This window comes from Bombina bombina, chromosome 7 (assembly GCF_027579735.1).
Source record: "Bombina bombina isolate aBomBom1 chromosome 7, aBomBom1.pri, whole genome shotgun sequence".
NCBI classification, from domain to species: domain Eukaryota; kingdom Metazoa; phylum Chordata; class Amphibia; order Anura; family Bombinatoridae; genus Bombina; species Bombina bombina.
Window position 1 is genome coordinate 256536249 of NC_069505.1, and position 26767 is coordinate 256563015.

A 26767-nucleotide genomic window follows, 5' to 3' on the forward strand; every position below is an offset into this window, starting at 1 on the left:
CTACAACCTCACCCCTGTTGTTTGTCAGTGGTTTTGCGCTCCTCAGAGCAACCACAATCCCTGGAAGCTTTAGTTTGCTTGTCTTGTGAAAAGCTTATGTATGACCAGGAAAACCCTCCTAGGCTGTCCAGGCCCCTGGAACTCCCGGTTGGCCGCCTCACCACGGACACCTGCCTAACCCCTCTCAGGCTGTCCTGGCTCCTGGAACTCCTGGTCGGCCACAGGACAGCAGGACACCCGCTAACTTTACCCCTGGTCGTTCCAGCAACCATGTGCCACAGAGCTCCGCTCTTTTGGGGATTAGTAGCCCTAGGGAGGACAAGAGGTGGGGGAATTACCGGAGGGGAGCTGCTTTGAGAACCCAGGGTTTTGGACACCCCTACCCCCATAACTTCAATGGGCTGTATCTCCGGTGCCCAATAACAAATCACGCCGCTTTTTGGACTGCGGCATCTGGGGACCGAGAGCTTTCAAATGCCGCCACTCCCCCAAGATCACCCCAAAACCGTCACCACTGTGTCCTGGGATTCTGTGGGACTATGGTTGCTATGGAGGCGCCGGTCAGTCTGGAGGGGTGGGAATGGCGGGAAAACTGTGGCATTGTCTCCCTGTTTTATCAAGATGTGTGTGTGTAAAAAAGATGTGTATTTGTCCCAATAAAGGCAGTTCTTATTTCCCCTGAATGCTAGTCTGTCTAGTCATTTAGGTGGGCACCTGAAAGAATCACTTTCCTGGGCTACATAGCAGCCTGTTCCAGGCAGAGGAAGGACCCTCTGGCAGAGCTACCCAGTAGGGGTAGCTGGAGTCTGCCACAGGGTGGAACACTGAGTACTGGTGCTGTCGGCTGTCAGGGGTGGCTACAGGCTGTGATCACTTGCCAGCTACATAGCTGCAGTCGGCAGGGAGTACCTCTTTGATTGCAATGTATGATGGCATCATGGCTGGCAAATTCATAGTTTTCGCTATGGATAGAATAATTTGCTTTCTTCCCTTTTGTATCTTTGGGATGTGTGTTCTCTCATTGGCTACGCAAGTTCTCATAGGTTCTCGTATGGTAGATTTTTTTATTTTTTTTTTATTAGCTACATTACCTTTACATGTCGCTCATTCTGTATTCACTACTCTTGGGAAGAGATAATCAACAGTTTCTTTATTGAAAATCCATTAAAAGACAATAGCAGCAGCAAACAGCAGAAAACATGGAGCAGCACCGGGGTGCTGTGTGTTAGACCGGCCTACGCGTTTCGGCAGAAGCCATAATCATAGCTTCACTACTCTTGGCACATAAAATATATGGGCTTCTTTCCAGACATTACCACACTCTCAATAAATCTTTTAATTAAACAAAAGAGAAGTATTTTAGATTTTCTCTCTGAAAACCTGCAGTCCAAAGGGACTTAATATGAGAAGAGACTTGGATCTCTTCACCTAAGAGGAGACAGATTTCTGCCTATCTTGTAAAATCTCATTCTAAATTTAGTAGACTTGTAAATAATGGAAAAAAATTTATATGTAGCGGTAAATAAATCAAATAAATGCAATCAGCGATATCATATAATGAATTGGGATTAAATAGTATCTTAGAAAGTATTTACTTAATAACCGTGTCTTACTATAAAATGATTAAGTTGTGCCTTAATGTATTTGTCTTGCGGTGGTTCTAATATGTACTATTTGTGTTTCTTTCAAATGGGCTTCGTTTGACATTCATATCATTTTTATAAACAACAATGTATAGGAATATCACCTTTGAAATATTTTTACAATTGTCTCATGTTTTAATATGTTGAAATCAAAATGCCTTTGAACAACCGGTTGTTTTTATGTGTGCTGAAATAGCTGTTCTATGCTTTTAATGTATTGGGATTACTTTTGAGTAGTCATAAGGTTGTTAACTAGACTTTGGCAAGTGGGTAATATGCCTTTAAGATTTTGAAATAAAGTATTGAGTAGATCAGTCAACAATCATGCAGTGACCAAGTGTGCATGCGCACAAAACGCGTCTGCATTGGATCTTGTCCACACAACCGGTTGTTTTTATGTGTGCTGAAATAGCTGTTATATGCTTTTAATCTTTTTCAAATTAATTTTGAAACATGTATTTAGAGTGGATTTAGGTTTATTTGCTGCAGTGCGCCTCTCCTTGGATTCTTGTATTTCATTTGGCGTGGAGAGCAGACCCGCCTGTGGCTGCATTGGCTGTAATCCTTTCCACTAACACCCACTCTCCATTGTACCGTTGCGGGAGACGAGAAAGGTATACCCCTCCAGCTAATCTGCTAATTTGGTGTTTTCCTTGTGCGCTTCTCAAACACAGTTGCTACTTTGTATCCTCAATAAATCTTCTACCTGCCAACAATGTAACCTACATATTATTCTAATGATCTTCGTTTTGGTTTGCCTAGTTGAAGAAATTAAGGTCTCGTACCTACTGGAAACCTCTGCAACCTACAGACCCTTATTTTACACATAGGGACACTCATTTCATGTCTAATCTATTAGCCTTTCATTTTCATGGTATCTCGCCTTCAGACAACCCAATTCCAGATTTGTTTTCTTTCCCTACCTAGACTATACACCATATACCATATTTCAATTCAGATAGGGCATGCAATTTTAAGCAACTTTCTAATTTACTCCTATTATCAATTTTTATTCGTTCTCTTGCTATCTTTATTTGAAAAAGAAGGCATCTAAGCTTTTTTTTTTGGTTCAGAACTATGGATAGCAATTTTTTATTGATAAATGAATTTTTCCACCAATCAGCAAGAACAACCCAGGTTGTTCACCAAAAATGGGCCGGCATCTAAACTTACATTTTTGCATTTCAAATAAAGATACCAAGAGAATGAAGAAAATTTGATAATAGGAGTAAATTAGAAAGTTGCTTAAATTTTCATCCTCTATCTGAATCTAGAAAGAAAAAATTTGGGTTCAGTGTCCCTGTAAGTTAATATGCTCAGGATATATTTGTGATAGAACATTTGTTCAGAGAAGTTAATTCATATTTATTAAGTTTGTTCATAAAGTGATGCAACCTATTATTCAAAATATTTACCAAGGACCCAAGAGCAGCCCTATTATGATTTAAATAAACCTCCTGAGCCTTCAAGTGGTACGTCTGGTCCAAGAAAGACCCTCTCAGATCCAGGAGGTGGAAAACTGAGAGATTTATTTTTCTATTTACTGTTGATGCACAGGTCTCACTGATGCAACCTACAAGATGACTTTAAAGTATATTTATAGTGTGATGTCTATCTAGATTGGATTTACTTTTTCTATGTTTCAGATTGTATCTTATTTTACAGTTACTGTGATACCACTTGAACTATGTATCAGAATCCTATGTTTTCTTACATGCTTTGATGTACTTGTCATGTGAAATGTTATCACTCAATAAAAAATAAAAAAATAAAAGTATTTTGTTTTTAAAAAAGTGTGTGTCTGAGTAAGTGATTGTGTGTGTGTGTGTGTGTGTCTATGAATGAGTGAGTATATATATATATATATATATATATATATATATATATATATATATATATATATATATATATATATATATATATATGTGTGTGTGTCTGAGTGAGTGAATGTGTGTGTGTGTCTGAGTAAGTGATTGTGTATGTGTGTGTGTCTATGAGTGAGTGAGTATATACAGTATATATATATATATATATATATATATATATATATATATATATATATATATATATACTTGTTTGTGTGTGTTTGTCTGAGTGAGTGAATGTGTGTGTGTGTGTCTATGAGTGAGAGTATATATATATATATATATAATACACAGAAAGATATATATGTGTGTGTGTGTGTGTGTGTCTGAGTGAGTGAATGTGTGTGTGTCTGAGTGAGTGAGTGAATGTGTGTGTGTGTGTGTGTGTGTGTATGTGTCTATGAGTGAGTGAATATATATATATATGGTGGTGTATGGTGTATGTGTCTATGAGTGATGGTGTATGTGTATGTGTCTATGAATGAGTGAGTATATATATATATATATATATATATATATATATATATATGTGTGTGTGTGTGTGTCTGAGTGAGTGAATATGTGTGTGTGTGTGTGTGTGTGTGTGTGTGTCTATGAGTGAGAGTGTGTATATTTGTGTGTGTGGTGCGTCCATAGGTAAATGAGTGTGTGTGTATATATGTGTGTGTTTCTATGTGAGTGAGTATCTACTGTATGTGTGTGTGTGTCTATGAGTAAGTGAATGTCTATAGGTGAGTTAGTATGTGTGTGTGCGCGTGAGTGTCTATGAGTGAGTGTGTATGTATATATGTACAGGCGTATTTAAGTTTTGTGTTGCCCATGGCACTTAAATTCTGCTGCGCACTCCCCAAGGTTTTAGGCCTTTCTTGGCCATCATATTTTTTGCTCAGGGTCCAGGAGTAAAGTGATTTTTTTTTTCCATAGCATTTCCACAGTAAATATTTTCCCGGATTTGCAAAACACTTGCATGCACCCATACACAGGCACACACACACACATATATATCAACAAATCACACACATAGTCACACTTACACACTGTCACATGCACACACACACACATACAGTGAGTGTGTATATATGTGTGCATGAATATGTATAAGTGAGTTTGTGTGTTTGTCTGGGTATGTATGAATGAGTGTGTTTGTGTACAAGAGAACATCTTCAAATGTATCCACACATTTTAGTCACATGGTCAAACATGGCAAAGGCCAATTTTATTTTATTTTTTGCATATTCTGTTCAAGTACATTAGAGGGAACCCTGTGTGCAGAGTACACAAATTGCACAGGTGTTACTCATCACCACACGCCAGGAGAAGCCTACATGGAAAGTACATAGATTAGTAATAGCTACAAAAGTTAAATGTATTTTTGCTAATAATCCCCCCACTTATGGTATATTATATTTAAATGAGATTATATATATACAAGGTTTTTTCAAATGTGCAAGAAAAAACTGTGTGTGCTGTGCACATATAAATAAGAATAAAAATTTTAATAAATTTATAGACTGTGGAAAAGAAGGAGAAAAATATCCGATTAAAGGTCTACTAAATTGTAGATCTGATCATGTAGTCTACATGCTGGAGTGCACCTGTAACACCCCAAAAAGATATATAGGACGCACGACACGGGGTTTAAAAATCCGCTGTCTGGAACACATGAAAAATATAGAAGCAGGAACCCTCAAAAATCCTCTCATAAACCACTTTACGAATATTCATAATAAAAACAAAGAGGCTTTTTTCATTAAGGCTATAGAACAAATACACAAAGGTAACAGAGGAGGTAGTAGACTTCTGGAACTACGAAAAAGGGAGACAGTTTGGATCCATAAATTGGGAACGCTAGAACCAAATGGGTTAAATAGAGATATTGACCTAGCAGCATTTCTATAATCATTGGTATACTACTGGGGAGACTTTTCTGAACACCACTTGATCTCTCCCCCATGTATGTATTCCAAAAAATCACGAGACAGTTAATTTATGTTTTATGTTTTTAGAGTTTTAAAAGTATATAAACCATTAGGAAATATACACTATGGCTCTTAATTAAGTTAGTTTGGAATATCCTATCCCTTTAGAATTTTATCTCCCTTTTTAACAATATGCTAATTTTATGGTGTTTTGACATTTCTTGTTCTTTTAAGTATCCTTTCTTCATTAACAAATATGAGGAAGAAATAATACGAGTATACATAACGTATCCCAGTAATTCGTATATCTGTGATACTGTTAACTTCTAACGTTTTAACGGTTGTGGAGCAATTTAGTGTATGCATTTGGAAACAGACCTTTTGTATAAGGATCTTATTACCGGGCAGCACTACGGCTCACTACCATTGTATATATATGTTTGTTCTACTTGCATCCTAATCAGACAAGTGTGTCTGTTTTATACTATTCAAAATAAATATATGGTTTTATAATCTCTGTTATACTATAGTGTATTGTGTGGTCAATTGAGATATATAGTCTATACACACACCTCTATACATATAATATCCCCTTACTCCCCTTATCACTGACAACGGATAACGGTGATCCACTGAAGATACACCTAACACCGGAGGATCGCGGATACACGAGAAGGGAGAAAAGGAACAGAGTACAACCATATAAGTGCACTTCTAGTACCTCACTACTTGAGGGTACACCAGGTGAGCGCGGATAATTCCCCCACTGTTTGCTTTTTATGTTACTTCTGTGAGCGTATTACACGAAGTGTGCCCCTGTGCGCCTGTCTCCTTCTATACTTTTCCATATATATATATATATATATATATATATATACATATACATATATATATATATACATATATATATATATACATATATATATATATACATATATATATATATATACATATACATATATATATATATATATATATATACATATATATATATATATATATATACATATACATATATATATATATATATATATATACATACATATATATATATATATATATATATATATATATATATATATACATATACATATATATATATACATATACATATATATATATATATATATATATATACATATACATATATATATATATATATATACATATACATATACATATATATATATATATATATATACATATACATATATATATATATATATATATACATATATATATATATATATATATATATATATATATATATATATATATATATATATATACATACAGGTAGCCCTCAGTTTACGCCAGGGTTAGGTTCTAGAAGGAATGGTTGTAAATCTAAAACGTTGTAAATTGAAACCCAGTTTATAATGTAAGTCAATGTTAAGTGAGGGAGTTAGGTTCCAGGCCCCTCTCAAAATTGTCATAAATAACACCTAATACATTATTTCTAAAGCTTTGAAATGAAGACTTTAAATACTAAACAGCATTATACACCTAATAAAATAATCACACAACACAGAATATATAATTAAACTAAGTTAAATTAACAAAAACATTTGCTAAACAGGTTTAAAATGCTAATAAAATAATCACAACACAGACTTCACTTGCATTTTTGTGCAAACAGTTCTTTCTATGCATTCCAATCTGGACTGATTTATAGACAGGAAGATTGTGTTCCTTTGAAATCTGCTCGATAGCTCAGGTCTGGTTAAACTGATTAATTTCAGCTTGCTTGGCTTTGCTGCAACACAAGCGGACAGCTCCACCTACTGGCTATTTTAATAAATGCACTGCTTCTCAATGCTTTTCAATAGCAGTCACATGACTGGAAAAAAAGGTTGTTATTCTGAAACGGTGTAAATTGAACCGTTGTAAAACGAGGGTCACCTGTATATATATATATATATATATATATATATTAAATATATATATAGTATCACATGTCACACAAGGTGTTTATTTTGGACTGTATTATAATAATAGGAGTTGCAAACAATTTGCCAATGTAAAGAGGTGCTCTGGCTCTGACGTTAACTATGTGTTTAACCAATATAGTTGTATGCAAATAATAGTGCAATAAGAAAGTGCTCTCTAGCGTTAGAACATTTAGTTTTGCACTTGTTTGTACTTTAAATGAAAATTAAACTACAAAAATTATTTTATGATTCAGACAGAGCAAACCATTCTAAAAAAGTTTCCAATTTAATTTACTTCTATTATCAAATTTGCTTAATTCCCATGATATTCTGTGTAGAAGAGATACCTAGGTAGCTGTCTGTAGCGCTACATCGCAGGATTTAGTGCTGCCATCTAGTGCTCTTGCAAATGGTTAACATTCTTGCAAAACTGCTGCCCTATGGAGGCGATTTATCAAGCTGAGGCGGACGGGGCGCATATACGCTCCCCTGTCCGCCGCAGCTCGCCTCTGGCGGTCTGAATTCTCCTGGAGGAACTCAGCATTGCACACGAGCTCTATTTTGCACCCGCGTGCAATCCCGCCCCCTGCCCGCACACAGCCAATCACGCGTGGGCAGGAGCTGTCAATCTCCCTGGTCAGAAAAGACAGAGGAGATTGAATTTCGCCAAACAAGAGGTGGCAAAGAGGCTAGCAAAGCAGCGGTCTTTAACTGCAAGTGAACGAAAGGCCAATACAACTTATATCGTAGATGGAAAGTTTGATTAAAGTTCTATTGTACTAGTGTTTGCTGCTGCACATACTTCTGGCAAGTTCAATGTACATACCCTTATCCCTTCCAGGTGGTAGTATCTCATCTCTGGCTGCCCAATAAGATTCAGGGGCGGATTTATCAAGTGTCTGTCTGACATGATCCGCACGGCGTATCATGTCCAACAGACATAGCTGAATGCCGACAGCATGCGCTGTCAGCATTTAACATTGCACAAGCAGTTCTGGTGAACTGCTTGTGCAATGCCGCCTCCTGAAGATTCGCAGCCAATTGGCCGCTAGCAGGGGTATCAATCAACTCAATCGTATATGATCGGGCAGATTGATGTCCGCAGCCTCAGAGCTGGTGGACGAGTTAAGGATCAGCTGCCTCAAGGCTCGTGCGGAAACAGCTGCATTTGGACCGAATGACAGCTTGTTAAATCAGCCCCTCAGCCTCTATATAAAGTAAAACTAGAGAGACAAAGTGACAAGTCAGGTCCCTGCTGTGATCGAGGGAGGATAATATATATTTATATGCAATATATAGTATAAATTAGCAATTACGTACCTAAAGAGACATAAATACACAATAAATGTTTAAAAATATAAAACTCTAATTTTAGTAGCAAAATGTTTAGTGTTTGGAATCCCCAAACAGTCCAGTAACATTCTCCTTGAAAACCATCTAGAGTATGTTTACCTGCTCTCCTTTGCTGTGGCCAATCAGAGCAGTGCACAAGCTCATGTATAGCTCTTCTAAGAAATCACTGTACAATATGCATCCCTGGAGGAGTGAAAAAAAGCACACTTCTCACAAGTACAGAAATAGCAGGAAAAATAATGAACGTACAGTACATTTGTTTATGTTTGTCTTTCCTGAGAAATGTGTCATTTTACAGTACTGCATCTGCAGTGTTAGAAGAGAGGAATTATGGCATTATAATAGAATTAAATTTAACCTATTGAGTCACCATTTTGTACATTGTATTAGCACATTATGGGCTAGATTACAAGTGAAGCGCTAATTTATTGTGCGCCCGCAAACAGGCTAATTTGCCAGAACATCATAGGTCATGTTACCGTTTAGTTAAAAAAAGGAGCATCTACTTCATCTAATAGATTAATGGATTTAATTTTGTGGGGTTAAGACATTTACAGAGCTTTCTCCCTAGTATTACTCTAAACCTGGTGTATTATGCAATTAGAAATTGTACCCTTTATATTGACCATGATAACCAAAGGGTCAAGTGACCAGGGAGATTCTTCTATTTCATGTAGACTTGTGCCATGATTGCACAGACCATGTGATACCCAGAAGATCAAGTGACCCTTCGCTGAAAGAAGATATTCTCCACTTTCCAAAAAGGAGTCACTTGTACCTCAGAGTTGCACTGGGGTTGAGTTAAGCTCTCTTTTTCAGCTACCACAGGGTAAGAGTAGACATATACCCTAGCCAGGAAAGAGGTTTTGCCCCATCTTCCCCCTCCCCATGGATGCCCATTGTTATGTCCCTCATTCAGAGGAAAACTCCCTTCTATTCTTGGACAGGGCTGTCCTTCTCAGTATTATAAGACAGATGCCTCTTAAGAGTTATCCAAGCTGTAGGTCACTAATAACTAGGATATGTTACAACCTGAGTGGACACAGACCAAGCAATCTAAGCTTTCCCATAATCTGCCAACCATTTGTTATCACTGATATGCTGTAGATAGCGTTTATTTTTTATGCTTAAAAGCCGCAATATGACCCCTGCACACAAGAGCACATATGAGTGAATAACTAATGTGCATAGGGTTTTCATACGTTCAGTATAGTGCCAGGCTACGGCAGTGCAGGACCTGCCAGAGGTTTCATGTGAATAAAAAGCAACAGCAATGAATATAAATACAAATTTCTCATCTGTTAGGGCTCCTTCTGTCTACTATACAGGTAGCCCTCAGTTTACACCGGGGTTAGGTTCCAGAAGGAATGGTTGTAAATCGAAACCATTGTAAATTGAAACCCAGTTTATAATGTAAGTCAATGGGAAGTGAGGGAGTTAGGTTCCAGGCCCCTCTCAAAATTGGCATAAGTAACACCTAATACATTATTTTTAAAGCTTTGAAATGACGACTTTAAACACTAAAGAGCATTATAAACCTAATAAAATAATCACACAACACAGCATATATAATTAAACTAAGTTAAATGAACAAAAACCTTTGCTAAACAGCATTATAAACCTAATAAAATAATCACACAACACAGACTTTACTTGAATTTTTCTGCAAACAGTTATTTCTATGCATTCCAATCTGGACTGATTTATAGACAGGAAGAGCTTGTTCCTTTGCAAGCTGCTCGATAGCTCAGGTCTGGTTAAACTGATTAATTTAAGCTTGCTTGGCTTGCATATCTTTGCTGCAACACAAGCGGACAGCTCCACCTAATGGCTATTTTAATCAATGCACTGCTTCTCAATGCTTTTCAATAGCAGTCACATGACTGAAAAAAAAGGTTGTTATTCTGAAACGGTTCAAATTGAACCGTTGTAAACCGAGGGCCACCTGTATATAAATGCTCCATGATATATAATAAAAATACAGACAGTATCTAAACTCAGTAGGTTAGTCATTACCCGTGGAAAATAAAATAAAGCAGATATGTGGGGAGCAGGACTTGGAGGGTTTGTGTAGCTCAGGCATTGTATGGGCAACTTAAAACAAAATGTTCCTCACACACTACCTTATCTCTTTGTTCATATTGTGCATGGGTCACCAGATGGGGAAAGTGCCAGTTAATACCAATAATTCTGCCTCATCTAACATGGCACCGGATTGGCATTCTGTGTCCCTTCAAGTCATCTCTGTTCCTATTCTTGCGCACTATGTGCAAATATTTTGTACAGTATAAAAAGAGACCAGAATGTCAGCAGCTTTCAGGTCTATCATTCATGAAGGTTAGAGAGATATTGATCATAGTTTTCCTCACAAAGTTGAATACATTTAACAAAATAATCAATATCAGCAATGGCCCTGAGAAGGTCTGTCTGCACCAAGCAAATCTTATACAGCTCAGCCGTGGGAACAATGCGCAGCCGATGTCCGTTTTCATCTTGTAGCAGCATCTAATGCAGAACAGGAAGAATGAAAATATTATTGTCATAGGTGCCAGGTGAATTTATTTTCTTTCATATAGGTGATAAGAGTCCATGATCCATTACACCTGAGAATTACCTTTCCTGCCACTGGGACGAGGCAAAGATTCCTAAACCCAGAGCTCTTTATAACCCCACCCACCTCTATAGTAATCAGTCTTGTCTTTGCCTCCACTGGAGGTAGGTGAAGAATGAAAAGATTATTGTCACGCAGTAAAGTATAAATTACTGTGCACTGCCAGATGAACTGATCGAGGTACTGTTCTTTTGACAGATGCATATTCAGCAGATGTTATAGAGACAGAGATAACAATATATGTTTGATCTTTGATATTATGTTTAGACTTTAGGGAGAAATAAAATAAAAACATTTAATAACCTTTATGGAATATTAGCGAATATCACTTCTGCTGCAAGCTATTCTATCACGCTAAACACTCCACAGAACTGCGGAGCCAATTACAAAAAGGTATATGTGTGTAGCCAACAATCAGCAGCTAGCTCCCAGTATTGCAGCGCTGCTCCTGAGCCTACCTATATATGCTTTTTAACAAAGGATACTAAAGGAACAAAGTAACTGATAACAGAAGTAAATTGAAAAGGCTCTTGAAATTGCACACTGTCTGAACTATGGAAGTTTAATTGTGACTTTTATTTCTTTTTAAAATATACTTTAAATGCTTCTACAGCAGTTACTGTGCCCAATGTATAAAAACAAAACTTTAAGCCATTTAAAAATAAATTTTATATATATATATATATATATATATATATATATATATATATATAAAATTACACCTTAAGGGGAGCACTCTTACTTCATAGTTAAATTACCAGGGTGCATGCAGATTATCATAGTAAGCAAACAAAGCAGGCTTGCACTCGCTGGTCTTTAAAACAGGTGCCTTTAAATGTGACATTTCGGGGAAGGGGATACGTTCCCGAAACTTCACATTAACAGGCACCTGTTATTTAAAGACCAGCGAGTGCAAGCCTGCTTTGCTTACTTACTATATATATATATTACAGAAAATAAAAAACAACATTTTGTTTGATGCTTACTCTATATTTATTATCTATATATTTTGTGTACTCATTTCTTTACTATTTTTCATAAATTGCAGTTTTTATACATTAGGCAAAGTGATTGTTGGGACATTGGGAGAAGTATTCTTTGCTTCTGATTTTACAAAGCAAGTCCAGCACATCCCCTAATTACATTACAGTATGATTATTAGATATTTTGTGTCTCAGTGAGTCTTATACATATATAAGGCTGTAAATCTACTGATCTGTGTTACAATACAAGCTAAAGCCATGTGGTTACAATAAGCCAACAGCTATTGCACTTAGATTACCCAGAATCCCCTGCTCCTGTGTGAGCTGACATTACAGCTGTTCTACACAATGATCTATTATATGGGATTGAGATTACTACGTGCTCACCACAAGCTGTAGGTTATATACTAATCTATAGAGGGTCAGTAGCCCTGAGTGTGCACAGAGTGCATAACACAGATGTCTGAAGCTTACCTGGCAGTTAACAATGGAGTCTTCTTCATTTATACGAATGTTATCATCTATAAATATATGTTGGACATCACAGTCGTTAGGATCGATCCAGAATGGTTTCCCACCCCTGCTGGAAAAATTATTCCGTGCCCACCTATGAAAGTGCAAGGTGACTTTTTTTAATAACAAAATATATTATATATGTATATATATCCAGCGAGTGCCGTCTTTATAACAAGACTACATATATATATACACATATACATACACACACACATACATACATACATACATACATACATATATATATATATATAGTGAAACAAATAGTGAAACAAATAGGTAGCGTCAGCACTTTTTAGTAAAAGTATCCATGTTTTATTGAGGTAACAAACAAAATAACAGCAACGTTTCGAGTCAACACAGACCCTTAGTGAGCATGACTAAGGGTCTGTGTTGACTCGAAACGTTGCTGTTTTTATTTTGTTTGTTACCTCAATAAAACATGGATACTTTTACTAAAAAGTGCTGACGCTACCTATTTGTTTCACTATATGTATATGCGAGGCTGGCAGACCTCACTAAGCGTACGTGCACTAACTAAGAAAGGATAAAAGATGTTGAAATAACAAAGAAAGAAAGGTGCTGGACTTACCTATTGGAGTTGTGGATATATATATATATATATATATATATATATATATATATATATATATATATATATATATATATATATATATATATATACATATACATACATACATACATACATACATACATACACACACACACACACACGCATACACAGGAACATATGAGATATCCTATGGTTTGTTAACCCCTAAGCCAGCAAGTGTGTCAGTAAAGTATGTCTAGCCTAGCAGATACTGGTGCCCATGTATGACTGTGGTGGCTGCAAGGGACATCACACACACATAAAAGGGACAAGTGTCTGGTGCCTGTAGGACCATTACTGATTGTGTGTGCAGTACTGAGCTAGACTGGGACAGAGAACTCACCACCAGCAGTGTCACTATGGAATAAAAGGATCCAGCAGGTGCCCTACAGTGGGTGATGTGCTTGCTTTTTAAATGGGCAGTTTAAGTTATGTAAAATAAATAAATATAGAATATATAAGCAATTAAAATCATTATTAGCTAAACTTGTAGTATTTTGCTGTTTCTGGGCAAACAAGGGACACACCCATTGAAAAGCCTCACAAGTGTGCTACCTGGTGTCCTTTGCCATGATAAATCAAAGGCTAAATGTAAATAAGCTTGTGCCCTGCCCTAAGCAATAAAGGTATATCATGTAGCAGGGTCAGAAAATGTATGCAGTATGCACTCCAGCCTCTCTGAGGGATTGTAAAAAACACAAAATGCAAAAGTAAATTACAGGAAAATCAGAAAACATAAATAATGAAAGCACATTGGGTTGTTCTAAATGGGAATTCATTTTAAGAGTAATTTCTCTTACAAATGAGTGTATTAGGAGCGTGAGAGAGAGAGTGAGTGTGCATGAGAAGCGTGACCTTGTGCGTGAGAGCATGTGACTATGAGAGTGTGCGCACATTCCTCTGGAGTTACACTTCATATGTGTTTGATGTTGAATACTGTGACGATAATTATTTATGTATAATTGATGCCTTTTTATACCTCAGAAGTCTCCTGTTTAGATATTCTATTCAGGAAGAACTAAGGAGAAATATTCGGTTTAGTAACACATATAATTCCATAGGTGTATTTTTTTAGTAGGTTACCAATAATTCCCAGTTGCTCACCAGTCAAAATGATCTTGAAAACCTCCTATCCCAGTCACGGTATTAAAGAAGTCATAGATGTTTTTATTGTTTGCTTTAGTAGAAACGCGTTCCGATCCACGAGTAAGCACTACGTCTCGTTTACTGCAGCGGATCCGTCCTGGGGTGAGATCTACGCAGAGCTACAATAAAATGTATCACACAACAGAAGTTTATTTCTCTCTATCTGAAAAGCTATTTATAATGAATCATTTAGTAACAATATAAGCTGTTGTATTAAAAGTACTGTAGGGTACCTAAAAAAATGCATTTATTAAATGTTATTTTTCCAAAGCATCTGCATATTATTTACTAACTAAAGGGAAATTATTTTACCAATGAGGGTGATCATCTAGGAAAATGAAAAGGTTGCAATTTTTTTTCAACATACACAATTGAGCAAGCTTTAAAGGGATATGAAACCTAAAAAAAATATTTTGTGATTCAGACAGAACATAATATTAAAAAAAAAGTTCCCAATTTACTTTTATTATCAAATTAGCTTCATTCCCTTGATATTCTGTGTTGAAGAGATACCTAGGTAGGCATCTGTAGCACTACATGACAGGAAATAGTGCTGCCCTCTAGTGCTCTTGTAAATGGATAACATTCTTGCAAAAAATGCTGCCATAAAGTGCTCCAGAAATGAAGGAAAATTAATAGTAGAAGTAAATTAGAAAGTTGTTTAAAATCGTACGCTCTATCAGAATCGTGAAAGACAAATTTTGGGTTTCATATCCCTTTAAAGTGAATGTAAAGTCAAGCTCAATGCTAAACACTGCTTAAACGCTGACCTTAAAATACTGCCACTTTAATTTATCATTTTTTCAGCAAACCTCTAATTAACTAGTATTTGAGCTTTATTTCATTACGATCGTCATCTCAATCCTCCGCCCGCCATCTTGGATTAATGATTGACATTGTAGGCTCGCTTGTGTCAACCAATAATCCGATCAACCACGGGGGGACCAAACCCCTTTCGACTACGTCACTCGTATGTAATGCGCCTGTGTTTGGAAGCCGTCACACAGAGCTCTCACGCACGTTCACATTTAGCGCATGCGCTATTACACTTATGGGTCATTTTAGAAGCAATTTTCAGAGCGCTTGGTAAGTACGCAACACATGCGCTGTGTATAGCAAAGCCGGGAGCGCGCATTGACTTTACGTATACAGTGGGTGGGACTGCTGTATACCTTACAGGGGATTAAATCCGGAAGTTGCGGGTGGGAGGAGCTGCTACCTAAAACGGAGCAAATTTGGTAATAAAAATATAACCTTAATTTTGTTTTTTGTTTTTAAAATAAAGCGGCGGTTTTCTTTATTAACTTGAAAGCAATATTAAAATTGGTTAAAATAAGACAAAATTGACATTCTCTTTAAGCACTGCAGACTTTTTATTTATTTTTTTGCATAAAAATAAATATGAAGTTTATAAATAGATTTCATTCTGCAGCACAGCAAATTACTCCACTATTCTTATATAAATAAAATAAGCTTTCAGATCAGTTATTTTAAAATAAAGTCAATGATAAAAACAAATTTAGATATTTAGCATCTATTTTAAAAAGATGTGTTAAAGGGACATTTTTAAATTTAAAATGTTTTCAAATAATACAATCATAATGCACTGCAAAGCACTGTATAGCTCGCTTTTTGTTAATAACAAAACTATCCTTACTATCTTGCAATAAGTTATACTGACTGGATGTGAAAGCTTTCTAATTACCTGCACAGTAACATCATATTTACAATGACAAAAAGCCCCAACGCACACATTATTTAAAGAAGTCAATCTGGACTTGTGTAGACTTGTCTTACCATTGCCATTTTGTTAGCAAAACCTGCCTTGTTTTGTGATATATTATCTTATCTCTCCTGGGGCCATTAGAGTCATATATGTAGCAGGGTTAGCCTTAGTCTTCAGTACATGCAAAATATATACTCAGAGCATATCTCAGAGTGTTTTATGCACCTTTTAAGAAATATTTGCCACATTTACAAAACTATGGTATTTAAAATCCTATTGTTTTAATTGTAATAATTAAAAGGGACCTGAAACCCCTATTTTTCATGATTCAGATAGATCATACAGTATTGAAACAGGTTTCCAATTATCTAATTTGCTTCATTCTCTAGTAGCAGTACTGAACTACCGGGAGTAGGGCCAGACTGGGAATAAAAAGCAGCCCTGTAAACTTTAGAGACCAGCCCTATTTTCTGATTACTTGGATACTCCTTTAGCCAATATTTTTTTTCAGAATTATATTATGTTTGTATTAAAAGTGCCAGATTGTTGTTATATAGGCACCTGCAACCCAATTGCATCCATTAATCACCCCCTTTAAATTGTAGCTTTACAGCCCCAGCTGCTGCAGCCCACCGGGAAAACTCCTGGTATCCTGGTAGGCCAAGCTGGCCTTGACCAGGAGCTAGCTGCTGATTGGTGGCTGCCAGGGCCGCCATCAGGGGGTGACAGGGGTGACTCCTGTCAGGGGCCCAATGGGCCAGGGGGGCCCCATGAGGCAAGAACAAAAAAAAAAAAATTATTTTTTTTTTCCTTACATTTTGGCAGCCACCAGTGGGTACTACAGCAGAGTGCTAATTGAGCATGGGAAATGTTATTAGAAGGAGTAAAGTATTAGCATTTGAGAGGATTTTTGAGTGTGCACTAAAACACTATGCACAGTGTGAGACAGACTTGGCACTTTGTTTGTACAGTGTATGCCAAGTCAGACAGCAGATCACTTTCATTTGCAGAGGAGGTAGGACTTAGCAAATGTTTTTTATTTCTTTGTGCAATTTCGGATTGTAACTTCAGTGTGGTAGTAGTTGTATGGTGGGGCCAGGGGTCCATAAAAACAATTTTTTTTTAGCAGCAGTGTATTTATGATTATTTGACAATGCTGTATAAATTCTATATTTAAAACCATGCAGAAATGTTTCCTCCTCAATACACAAATGGTAGGTGCCCTTTTTGGCAGATATGCATTTTTTTTTATTTATATATATATATATATATATATATATATATATATATATATATATATATAATTACATTCCAGTTTACTGTCCCTTTATGCAAGGACTTTCCAGATGCAAGGAGGCATTTTATCTAAGATTTTTACATCTGCATAAAATGTTATACTCTCAGACTAAGATTGCTCAGTGTTTGAAATGAAACAGGTTAACTTAAAACTGTTCAGTTTACACTATAACTGACTTAATTTTGAAATACATACCAACAAGCCTACATCCTGCATTTAACCAGATCTAATCATATAGAGTACAGCATTTTCAAAATCTATAAGAACAGCTGACAGATAGGAACATTTGTACACTATATTTGAAGTGGTGCTCTTGGTTGGGGAAAATGGGGGAAAAAAACAAACATATGTCAACCTTTTAAAGTACTTTTCTTCATCTAGCCATCTACCCAGATCATTACTGTACAATTTTGAATTCACAGAATTATTTTTGTTTGCACATTTACAAATATGATTCTTTAAAAAGTGATCTCTTTATTTCTGCATTTTTTTTTATCATGCATGTCACACACTGTTTATTTAGGGGATGCAAGGTGCATAAATGTTTCCTCCTGCGAGTGTTTCTGTGGGTGTCTGTGTTTATGTCTTTGTGCTTTGGTTTGTGTCTCTATGAGTGTGTATGTATTTTTTCTGTGGGTCTCTCTGTAAGGGTGGGTGTCTATGTCTTTGTGCATTTTCTGTGGATGTCTGTGAGGGTGTGTGCATATGTCTTTGAGCTTTTTCTATGGGTGTCTCTGTGACAGTGTGTGTATGTTTGTCTTTGTGTATTTTCTCTGGATGCCTCTGTGAGGGTGAGTGTGTATGTCTGTGTTTTCTGTGGATGTCTCTGTGAGGGTGTGTGTGTATATATGTATGTATGTCTGTGTTTTCTGTGGATGTCTCTGTGAGGGTGTGTGTGTGTGTATATATCTATGTATGAATGTCTGTGTTTTCTGTGGATGTCTCTGTGAGGGTGTGTGTTTTCTGTGGGTGTCTCTGTGAGGGTGTGTGTATGTCTTTGTGTGTTTTCTGTGGATGTCTCAGTGAGGGTGTGTGTATGTATGTCTTTGTGCGTTTTCTATGGTTGTATCTCTGTGTATGTATGTCTTTGTGTGTTTTCTGAGGCTGTCTCTGTCTGTGTTTTCTTGGGTGTATGTGTAAGTTTGAGTTTGTGTGTGTGTGTCCATTGTCTTTTCCTTTTTAAGACATTTTGACCTTACTACTGATTATTCACAGCTTTCTACAGACTTTGGGACTAACGAGACCTTTCCGGAAGTCACCAATCCACCATTTAACCTTTAAATTATTTTTTAGGCAGTTCAGCCCTTCCTTTCAGCCACTGCATACTGTTGTCATCATTTAGTTGGCATCTTCCTTTACAAAGAGATAATTGGAACTCCATATTTTGTTTTCTAAATCTCTACCTGATTACTTGTCAGGTCAATGTAAACAAGTGCTGAGTATCTGTTTGGGTGTCTGTATGTGTTTGTGTGTTTCTTTGCATGTCTGCTAGAGTGTCTATATGTGAATCCTTATGTGTGTGTTTCAGTGTATGAGTGTGTCTATGTGTATGTTACTACCTTTACAACATTTCCAAGTTTAAATAGACACTTAAGAATAAATTGCATATACGTTTTAGTCACTTGGTCAAAAATTGCACATGTCAAAAGAGGGGGGGGGGGGCCCTGATCAATGGTTAAGTCAGGGGCCCCAAAATTTCTAGTGGCGGGCCTGGTGGCTGCACATATATGCCTCTTGTAATTGGCTCACCCAATGTGCTCAGATAGCTCCCAGTAGTGCAATAGAATAAATAAATAAAATGTGATAATAGAATTAAATTGGAAAGTTGATTAAAAATTCTATGCTCCATCTGAATCATGAAAACAAATTGGGTTTCACAAACCTTTAAGGCACCGTTATAACTTAAATGTGAATAGTAAATAGTAAATTAAGAATATCTTTCTCATAGAGAAATCTATTTACCGGCACATCTCGTAATTGAGGGAAAAGCGGGTGTTTTCCCTTCAAAGCTGCCTGAACAACGGGTAACACGCGGGCAAGGTCTGTGCCATACGTCCGCAGCAACACAGAAAAGTGTCTCCCTTGCTGGTGCAGCCTCTCGAGCAAGTGGAAGAAGGAGGGAAGGATGAAGTGGTATCTCTTTTTATCCTCTCCCAGCAGAGTGAACACGCTGTCGGCTTCTCCCGGCCACTCTAGCAACTGCAAGTGACGATTCTGTACATCCTTGAAGCACTGTCCCATTGGGGTGTCAGTGAAATCTGAACTACGACCAAACTGGGAAAAGTAGTTAATGGCGTCTGGGCAAGACGGTGACACCGAAGTGCAATCATTCAACCAAGTCCATTCTCCTGGAAGACATAAAATTACAGGGATATAGCACTGAGAATTGTTCTCTTTTAATCTGCTCCATTTTAGCTGCTTAGTGTGTTACATTCTTTACAAATAGCTCATTTACTTTTATTTTGTCATTTGAAATATCTGATTTTGCCTATACTGAAAATTCCAATATTACAGTATTCTCTACAGCAGCAGAAATCAATCTCTAAGTGCACAGTGGGAGAAACAGTCCAACCTGTTTGAAAAGGGTACTCCTGCAGCTGCTTTGAATACTATTAATTATTGTCAGTTGCTTGTCTGAGTACATTGTCCCTTTAATTAAACAATTTATTACATCTGTTAACCCCTTTGTGTGCCAAAGGGATGCAACATTCTGATATTCGTTTATTTTTAACAAAACAAATATCTTAATGAAAACACCAACAAAATTGTGAAGAAATGAAAACATAAATAAATACTAACCAAATTCATCAGTATTGATTAGTGTTCTTTAAATTACCTTTAAAGGGACAGTATACACTCATTTTCATATAACTGCATGTAATAGACACTACTATAAAGAATAAGATGCACAGATACTGATATAAAAATCCAGTATAAAACTGTTTAAAAACTTACTTAGAAGCATTCAGTTTAGCTCTGTTGAAAAGGTTGTTGGAAAGCCCACTGCAAGTGTGAAATAAGACAATCCCCCCTCCCCCTTCTTTTGCATATGAAAAGACTCTTTATACAAACAGGAGCAAGCTGGAGAAGGTAGCTGACGGTATTCACATAAAACTTTGGGGCTTGGTTAAGAGTCTGAAAATCAGAGCAATGTTATTGAAAAATAAGCAAAACTATACATTTAAAAAAAAAAAAACAACTTTATGGGCTATAAAAATAGATCTACAAAATATTTATGCAAAGAAAAAATGAGTGTATAATGTCCCTTTAAGGGGTTAAATACTTACATTTAGCGAGCTGGAAAGCCGCGCTAATCTGCTCCTCTTCTTCACAGCTGCACTAATAGTAGGCTTAGCACAGTGGCTCCCAGGAACTGCATTAAGGAGAAGGTTCTTTAGTGCAGGACCTAGGAGTTGCCGCACTAAGCAACCTATTAGCACAGCTAGGGCTCTGTGAAGAAGACAAGCGATATTAGCGCGGCTCTCCAGTCCGCTAAAGGTAAGCTGCAGGGGAATATTTACAATCGTTAAACTAAAACTAATGTAAAAGTTCTACGAATATTCAGTATTTGTTTTGTTTAAAACTAAAAGATTGCCAAATAGGGCAGCCAACGAATATTCAGGCAAATAATTTCCAACGAATATTAGTTATGAAACTGAATTTTTCTCAGGCTGCAGAAGTGTATAACATATATATAGTTTTTTCCAAAGCTCAACTCGTAATATTGATTGGTAAATCGCATTGTGAAAGGTAAAATTATTATGGTAAAATTATTGTGACCTCGCATTATCGTTTGAGTGATTTACGATAACGATATTGTTGTCTCTGTGTGATATTGTGTAGGCCCCATTACCTTTGTCGCTCATTTGTCCCCAGGTAACAGTGCTCAGATACACATTCAGGGCCGCGCTGGGGCCTTGCTTGCACACCGCATCTGATACCAGGATTGTGTTGTTCAGGTCCAGATGAATCACCAGCTTCCGTTTCTTTATCTGCGGCGCTATGGTAAAGACCTGGCAGTGAGGGGCAGATTCTTCATTGTCTACTTCCTTCTCTGCCATTTGTTTATTTACTAGACTCATGATGAGACAATACACAGTGAATGCTTTCCTTGTACAATAAAAACGGACGTCATTGAATTAGAATCCGCTGATTGTAGTGACGCAGTTTAGTATTCAGCAGTGCCAGGCTACCATCTCATCTGCTGAAAGAGCAAGTGACAAATTGTTAGAATCTTGGCATGAGAATTACAGCTTATAAAAAGCAAACTCTGGCACAACAATGACTTCATGTTCTACACAAGAAACCGGTTTTAAGGAGGGAAGCAGGTAAATTGTTTCAGATGCACTTTGCTCTGAGAAAGCATACCTAGAAATGATAGTGCAGCTAATGTAAGATTATGGTATACAGAATATAAAAAGGGACATGAAACCCAAACATTTTATTTCTTTATTATCAAAGTTGCTTTATTCTCTTGGAATCATTTGTTGAAGGAGCAGCAATGCACTACTGGTTTCTAATTGAACACATGGGTGAGCCAATGACAATCGGTATATATGCAGCCACCAATCAGCAGCTAGAACTTAGGTTCTTTGTTGCTCCTGAGCTTCGCTAGATAAACCTGTCAGCAAAGGATAAGAAGAGAAGGAAGCAAATTAAATTATAGGAGTAAATTGGAAACTGTATGTTCTGTCTAAATCATGATAGCCTAATTATGCCTTTACTGTCCCTTTAATTGTGCTGTTAAACTCATTAAGCTTTTTATTATTAAAGAACTAAAATAAAAGTAAATAATATGAGGGTACTACTGCATAGTGCATTAGAAAAAAGGCTTTTAACAGTGACACATGTACACACCTAGTACACACATAGGGGCACTGATTGTTAGATCAGACCCCGTGCACAGTCCATCGAGCATGCTTACCAGGCAATGGCAGTGTTAGTATTTAATTTTATAAACAAATTTTTTTATTGAAGTCATAAGTCAAAATTACATACAAGGTCCGTCCATAGACCAGAATAATACACAAGTGAAGCATGCATTAGAGGAACAAAAGCATTACATGACAAAACATACAGCTGTAATGAAAGGAGATTGAACATTAAGGCTGTTTTAATAACTTCGGGGTCTGCATGTAAAATTATATCTGTCTGCTAATTGGTATTGGAGTCCACCTATAGGGGAAGAAATGCAAAAGAAAATAAGGCCCCTAAAAGGTTCCTCCAAAGTTTGGTAAACTGGACTGGATGGAAGAGAAGGGACTTCATTTTTCATGTTAAGTCGAAGACCAGATGGAAAAAGATGGAAACTAATGAAAATGCTCCCCCCCCATGTCAGAAGGGTCACTCTTGGACCTAAGTAATCTAGTGAGGATAGACTACTGGGTGGAAGCTTATAAATTGGGCCTTCTCAGGTTAAAGTGTAAAGAGGGGAAAAAGAGTGCAGCGGACAAGAGCCGCTTGTATTAGAAAAAAGGGAGAGGGGAGGGGGAAGAGGGGGGGTCGGGCTGTCTGGGGTGAGAATATTCATGTTGAAGGTAAAATGTGAGAAACATTCTGATATTGGATCTCAGGATAGATCTGAACGGGGGTATGCATCCCAATGTTATAGATAGTTGTTTATAGTAATATGAAATGGGTAGCCTATCTAGCTTGTATATGGAGTCGAATATAGAATCTTGGGAAGTGCATAGTAGTTATGGGTCATGTAAATAGAGCAGGGATAGCACTAAGACATGTTCAGTTATAACGTACTCTGTGTATCCCTTTGGGGATCTAATTACAAGCTAAGGTGGATATATATGAGTAGAAGAGCCTATAAAAAACTTAAACATATGAGTCATATAATCATAAATCTGATAAGCCAGCAAATTGTAGTTAGAGACCCTTAAACAGCAATATTGATTTAAAAAAAAAAAACACAACATAAAACTCTTGGGCACAGTATGGATTAAGGTATCCTTGTTAAAGATTTGCAGCTAAGTAGAAGGGTATAAACAAGTGCTATGATAGAAAAAAAAAAAAAAAGATGAAGTAGTAACAGGAGCACAACAAGTACAGGGTACATGGTTAAAGATTCAGGCTATCTGGCTATATCCCACCAGGCAAAGTTAAATATGAATACATGACTAGGATTATTTGTTTAACTTCAGACCTATAATCAAGTGTTTCCTATTACGCACAACTTCTAAAGCATATAGCTTTATAAACATAAGAAGGATAAACCGCTAAATATCTGTGACCTGGCCAGGGCCACTAATATTATGTAAAATCTACCCAGAGGTATAGACATACTGATGTGATCTAGCATAAGAACAGTGCTATTCTTTCTTTATGAGTCTCTATCAAGTGTGCTAAAGTTTAGAAGGGGCTAAGTGGGATATGCACGGGGAGAAGTAAAATAAGGGATTGCTGGAGTGAGTGATATACAATAACCTACACACTCAGTGTCCTGAACTGATGCCTATATCTATTTAATTCAGAACTCTATGGCACACATTGTTAGGCATCTAGAATCTCTGCTTAGCAAGCCTATATGTCCTAAAATAAAAAAAAATAATGCCCAGTGAGCTGGTAGTTATACCCTTTGTAGCTATGCTAGAAACCTAAAATTCTGCCTTATATGTCAGGGTGTGAAATTAAAGCAAGGAATATGGGTCAAAGTTAAAGTTTACATCAGCTAATGTGACTACGTGAAACTCTATGGTTAACCATTTGTGATCATTTTTACACTTATTCAAATAAACATAATAAGAAAAAAAAAACAAGAAGAAACAAAACAGGTAGTCTCTACATAGTGAATCTGTATATCCTATAATAGAAAATAATGCCTAGTCAGCTAGTAGACATATCCTTTTGTGGCTGTGCTAGAGTCCCAAGTTTCTGCCTTGTGTGTCTGGGAGAGAAACAGTAGCACTCGCCTCCTGGGTCAAATTGGTTATATAACAGTCCCATAAGTGCTTGCCAAACCCTTTGTGACTATGCTAAAGTCTCAAGTTTCTACCTGATATGCCTGGGAGACAGACAATGACACTTGCCTCCAGGGTCAAATTGATTATTCAAAAGTCCCGTAAGTGCCTGTGTGGCATCTTGCCTTGGAGATCCATTTTTCCTGTAGCGCTGCACATACTCTGCTCTTAGGTCGTTATAGGCTTTCATGGGAAAGAGGCTTAAGATCAAGTCCTGTGAGATGACCTTTACCAGCTGTCCGGTAGAGCCAACTCTCATGGTTTGAATAGCGTGTAGTTGGGATCGGGCGGATGCGTGTGATATATTCTTCTGCTCCAAACGCAGCTGGAGGACCGGGGCGCCTGAAGTGCCTCGTAGCTTAGACAACTGTCCTGCTGCTCCAAGACTTAGATGCATAGGAGGAGGGAGGTCCGACTCATCCAAGGCCCGCTCAGGGAGAGATTCTTCCTCCTTTTCCCAGAGATGTGTTGCAGCTTCCGATGATAAGGAGATGAGTGAGCCAGGGGTAGTCTCAGGGATGTACTGGATCATGGGTGCGGGTCTGCTGGTCTGTGTCTGAGCATCCATAGCTTGCTCCTCTCTATAACGCCCCATCGATGGCTCATCTGAGGCGCTGTCTTCTTTAGTGCTTAGTGAGCGAATAACCTCAGACAGCTGGCCATATCTTAGATCCATGTGATGCCCTAGCTCTTCGAGGAGGGCCAACATTGCAGCCCGCTGTACCTCCATAGTCTGCAGAGAGTGATCTGTTAGAAGTCGGCTGAAGGCAGGGGAGACTACATAAATGGCTGCTGGTTATGTGTCTAAATAAGTCCTCCACATCAGTTTCACCCGGCTAGTTAAAGTGAGAATGGTGCGATGATCCACGTGGCAGGCCCTCACCACATATGCAGCTGCCCAAAATCACATAACCCGGCTACAGAGTAATAATATAACAGTGTCTGTTGATTGTGTGTAGGTTCACAAGGCCAAATATAGGATTGTTCTAAGTTAGCTGAGGATAGCTCTATGGATATATATTAGAGTAGATTGTCGGCTTACAGAGCTATAAGATTTTCCGTCCACCATGGCTGCCTCTTGGCCACGCCCCCCGCAGTGTTAGTATTTAAATATGCACATGCAATTTTAAAAAATGTACTTCTATTATCTATTTGATTTGTTCTCTTGGTGTCCTTTGTTGAAGATTAACTCTAGGTAGGCTGATAGCTGCTCAGGAGTGTGCACATGTCTTTAGTTGTCTTTAGCAGCAGTGTTTGTATCGATTTGTGAATTTGCTATTAACAATGTTGCAAAAACTGCTGTGAGATGGTTAAAGACACGTGCACACTCTTGAGCTCACTTAGGATTACTTTTTAACAAAGGAAACCAAAAGAACTTAAATAGATAATAGAACTATCCAATACACTTGTGTCATTTTGACTTTACTGTCCCTTTAACAAAACAAATGTTTTTACTATAAAATCTCAAAAATATATATAAAATATTCCTACAGATGTAGATCTGCAGTAAAGCGTTTTTTTTCTCTTTTGAATAAAGACTTTATTACATTTAAGGCAAATAAATATAGAATTAAGTAAAATGTTGTGTTTGTTTTTATGTTTCCAGTTAGAAAACAATACAGACCTTGAAAATAACGGTACAAATATAAACAGACCTTACTTGAATTCCAAATATTTATTTCCTAGAATGTTTTTTTCTTTAGTTCAGTAGTGGGTAGAAGACTAGATGAGTAAAAATCAGAATTGCCAAATCCTTACAAAATTAACATCTTGTGCCCTTGGGAAATCTGACACAGGAATGATTTAAATCTCGGGCTGCCCGCCAGTGCTGCTATAGTGACTGCATGTAACTTTATACTCTGTATGATTTTGGCTGGAATCAAGAGCTTTTTTATTTGCCCTTCATCCCTACGACCGCTGCACTGTGACCTGCAGAGGGACTGCATTTAACTCTTTAACTGCTGTAACAAACAACAATTTCATTCCTAGGCAGTTGCATTTTGTTGATAAAAGTCAACATGGATCATAAATCAGCAAACAAAATTAACTGACTTTAACCCCTTCCCGCCGTTAGGACGTCCCATGCCATCCTAACTGCACTGTGCTTTAGCGCTCATAAGACCGCATGGAAAGTCCTAGCCGTTTGGCTATCCTGAATCCATAGCAGCTTGCTAAATGGGATCACATTCTGGAGGG

At 37.3% G+C, this 26767-nt stretch overlaps 1 protein-coding gene across 3 annotated transcripts in view; it reads right to left on the reverse strand.

Moving 5' to 3' along the window:
* Positions 1-8611: 8611 nt before the first annotated feature.
* LOC128666234 (uncharacterized) overlaps positions 8612-26767 on the reverse strand; it is a 28334-nt gene continuing 10178 nt past the window's right edge. For 2 of the 3 annotated variants that reach the window (XM_053720703.1, XM_053720704.1), the window contains exons 2-6: positions 21457-21807; positions 19566-19951; positions 14539-14699; positions 12780-12912; positions 8612-11216 (exon numbers count right to left, since the gene is read on the reverse strand). In XM_053720703.1, coding sequence (XP_053576678.1) covers positions 11037-11216; positions 12780-12912; positions 14539-14699; positions 19566-19951; positions 21457-21685 — 1089 coding nt within the window. In that variant the 5' untranslated portion in view covers positions 21686-21807 and the 3' untranslated portion in view covers positions 8612-11036. The remainder of the gene's footprint in view (positions 11217-12779; positions 12913-14538; positions 14700-19565; positions 19952-21456; positions 21808-26767) is intronic. The other variant, XM_053720705.1, reaches the window with a different exon arrangement.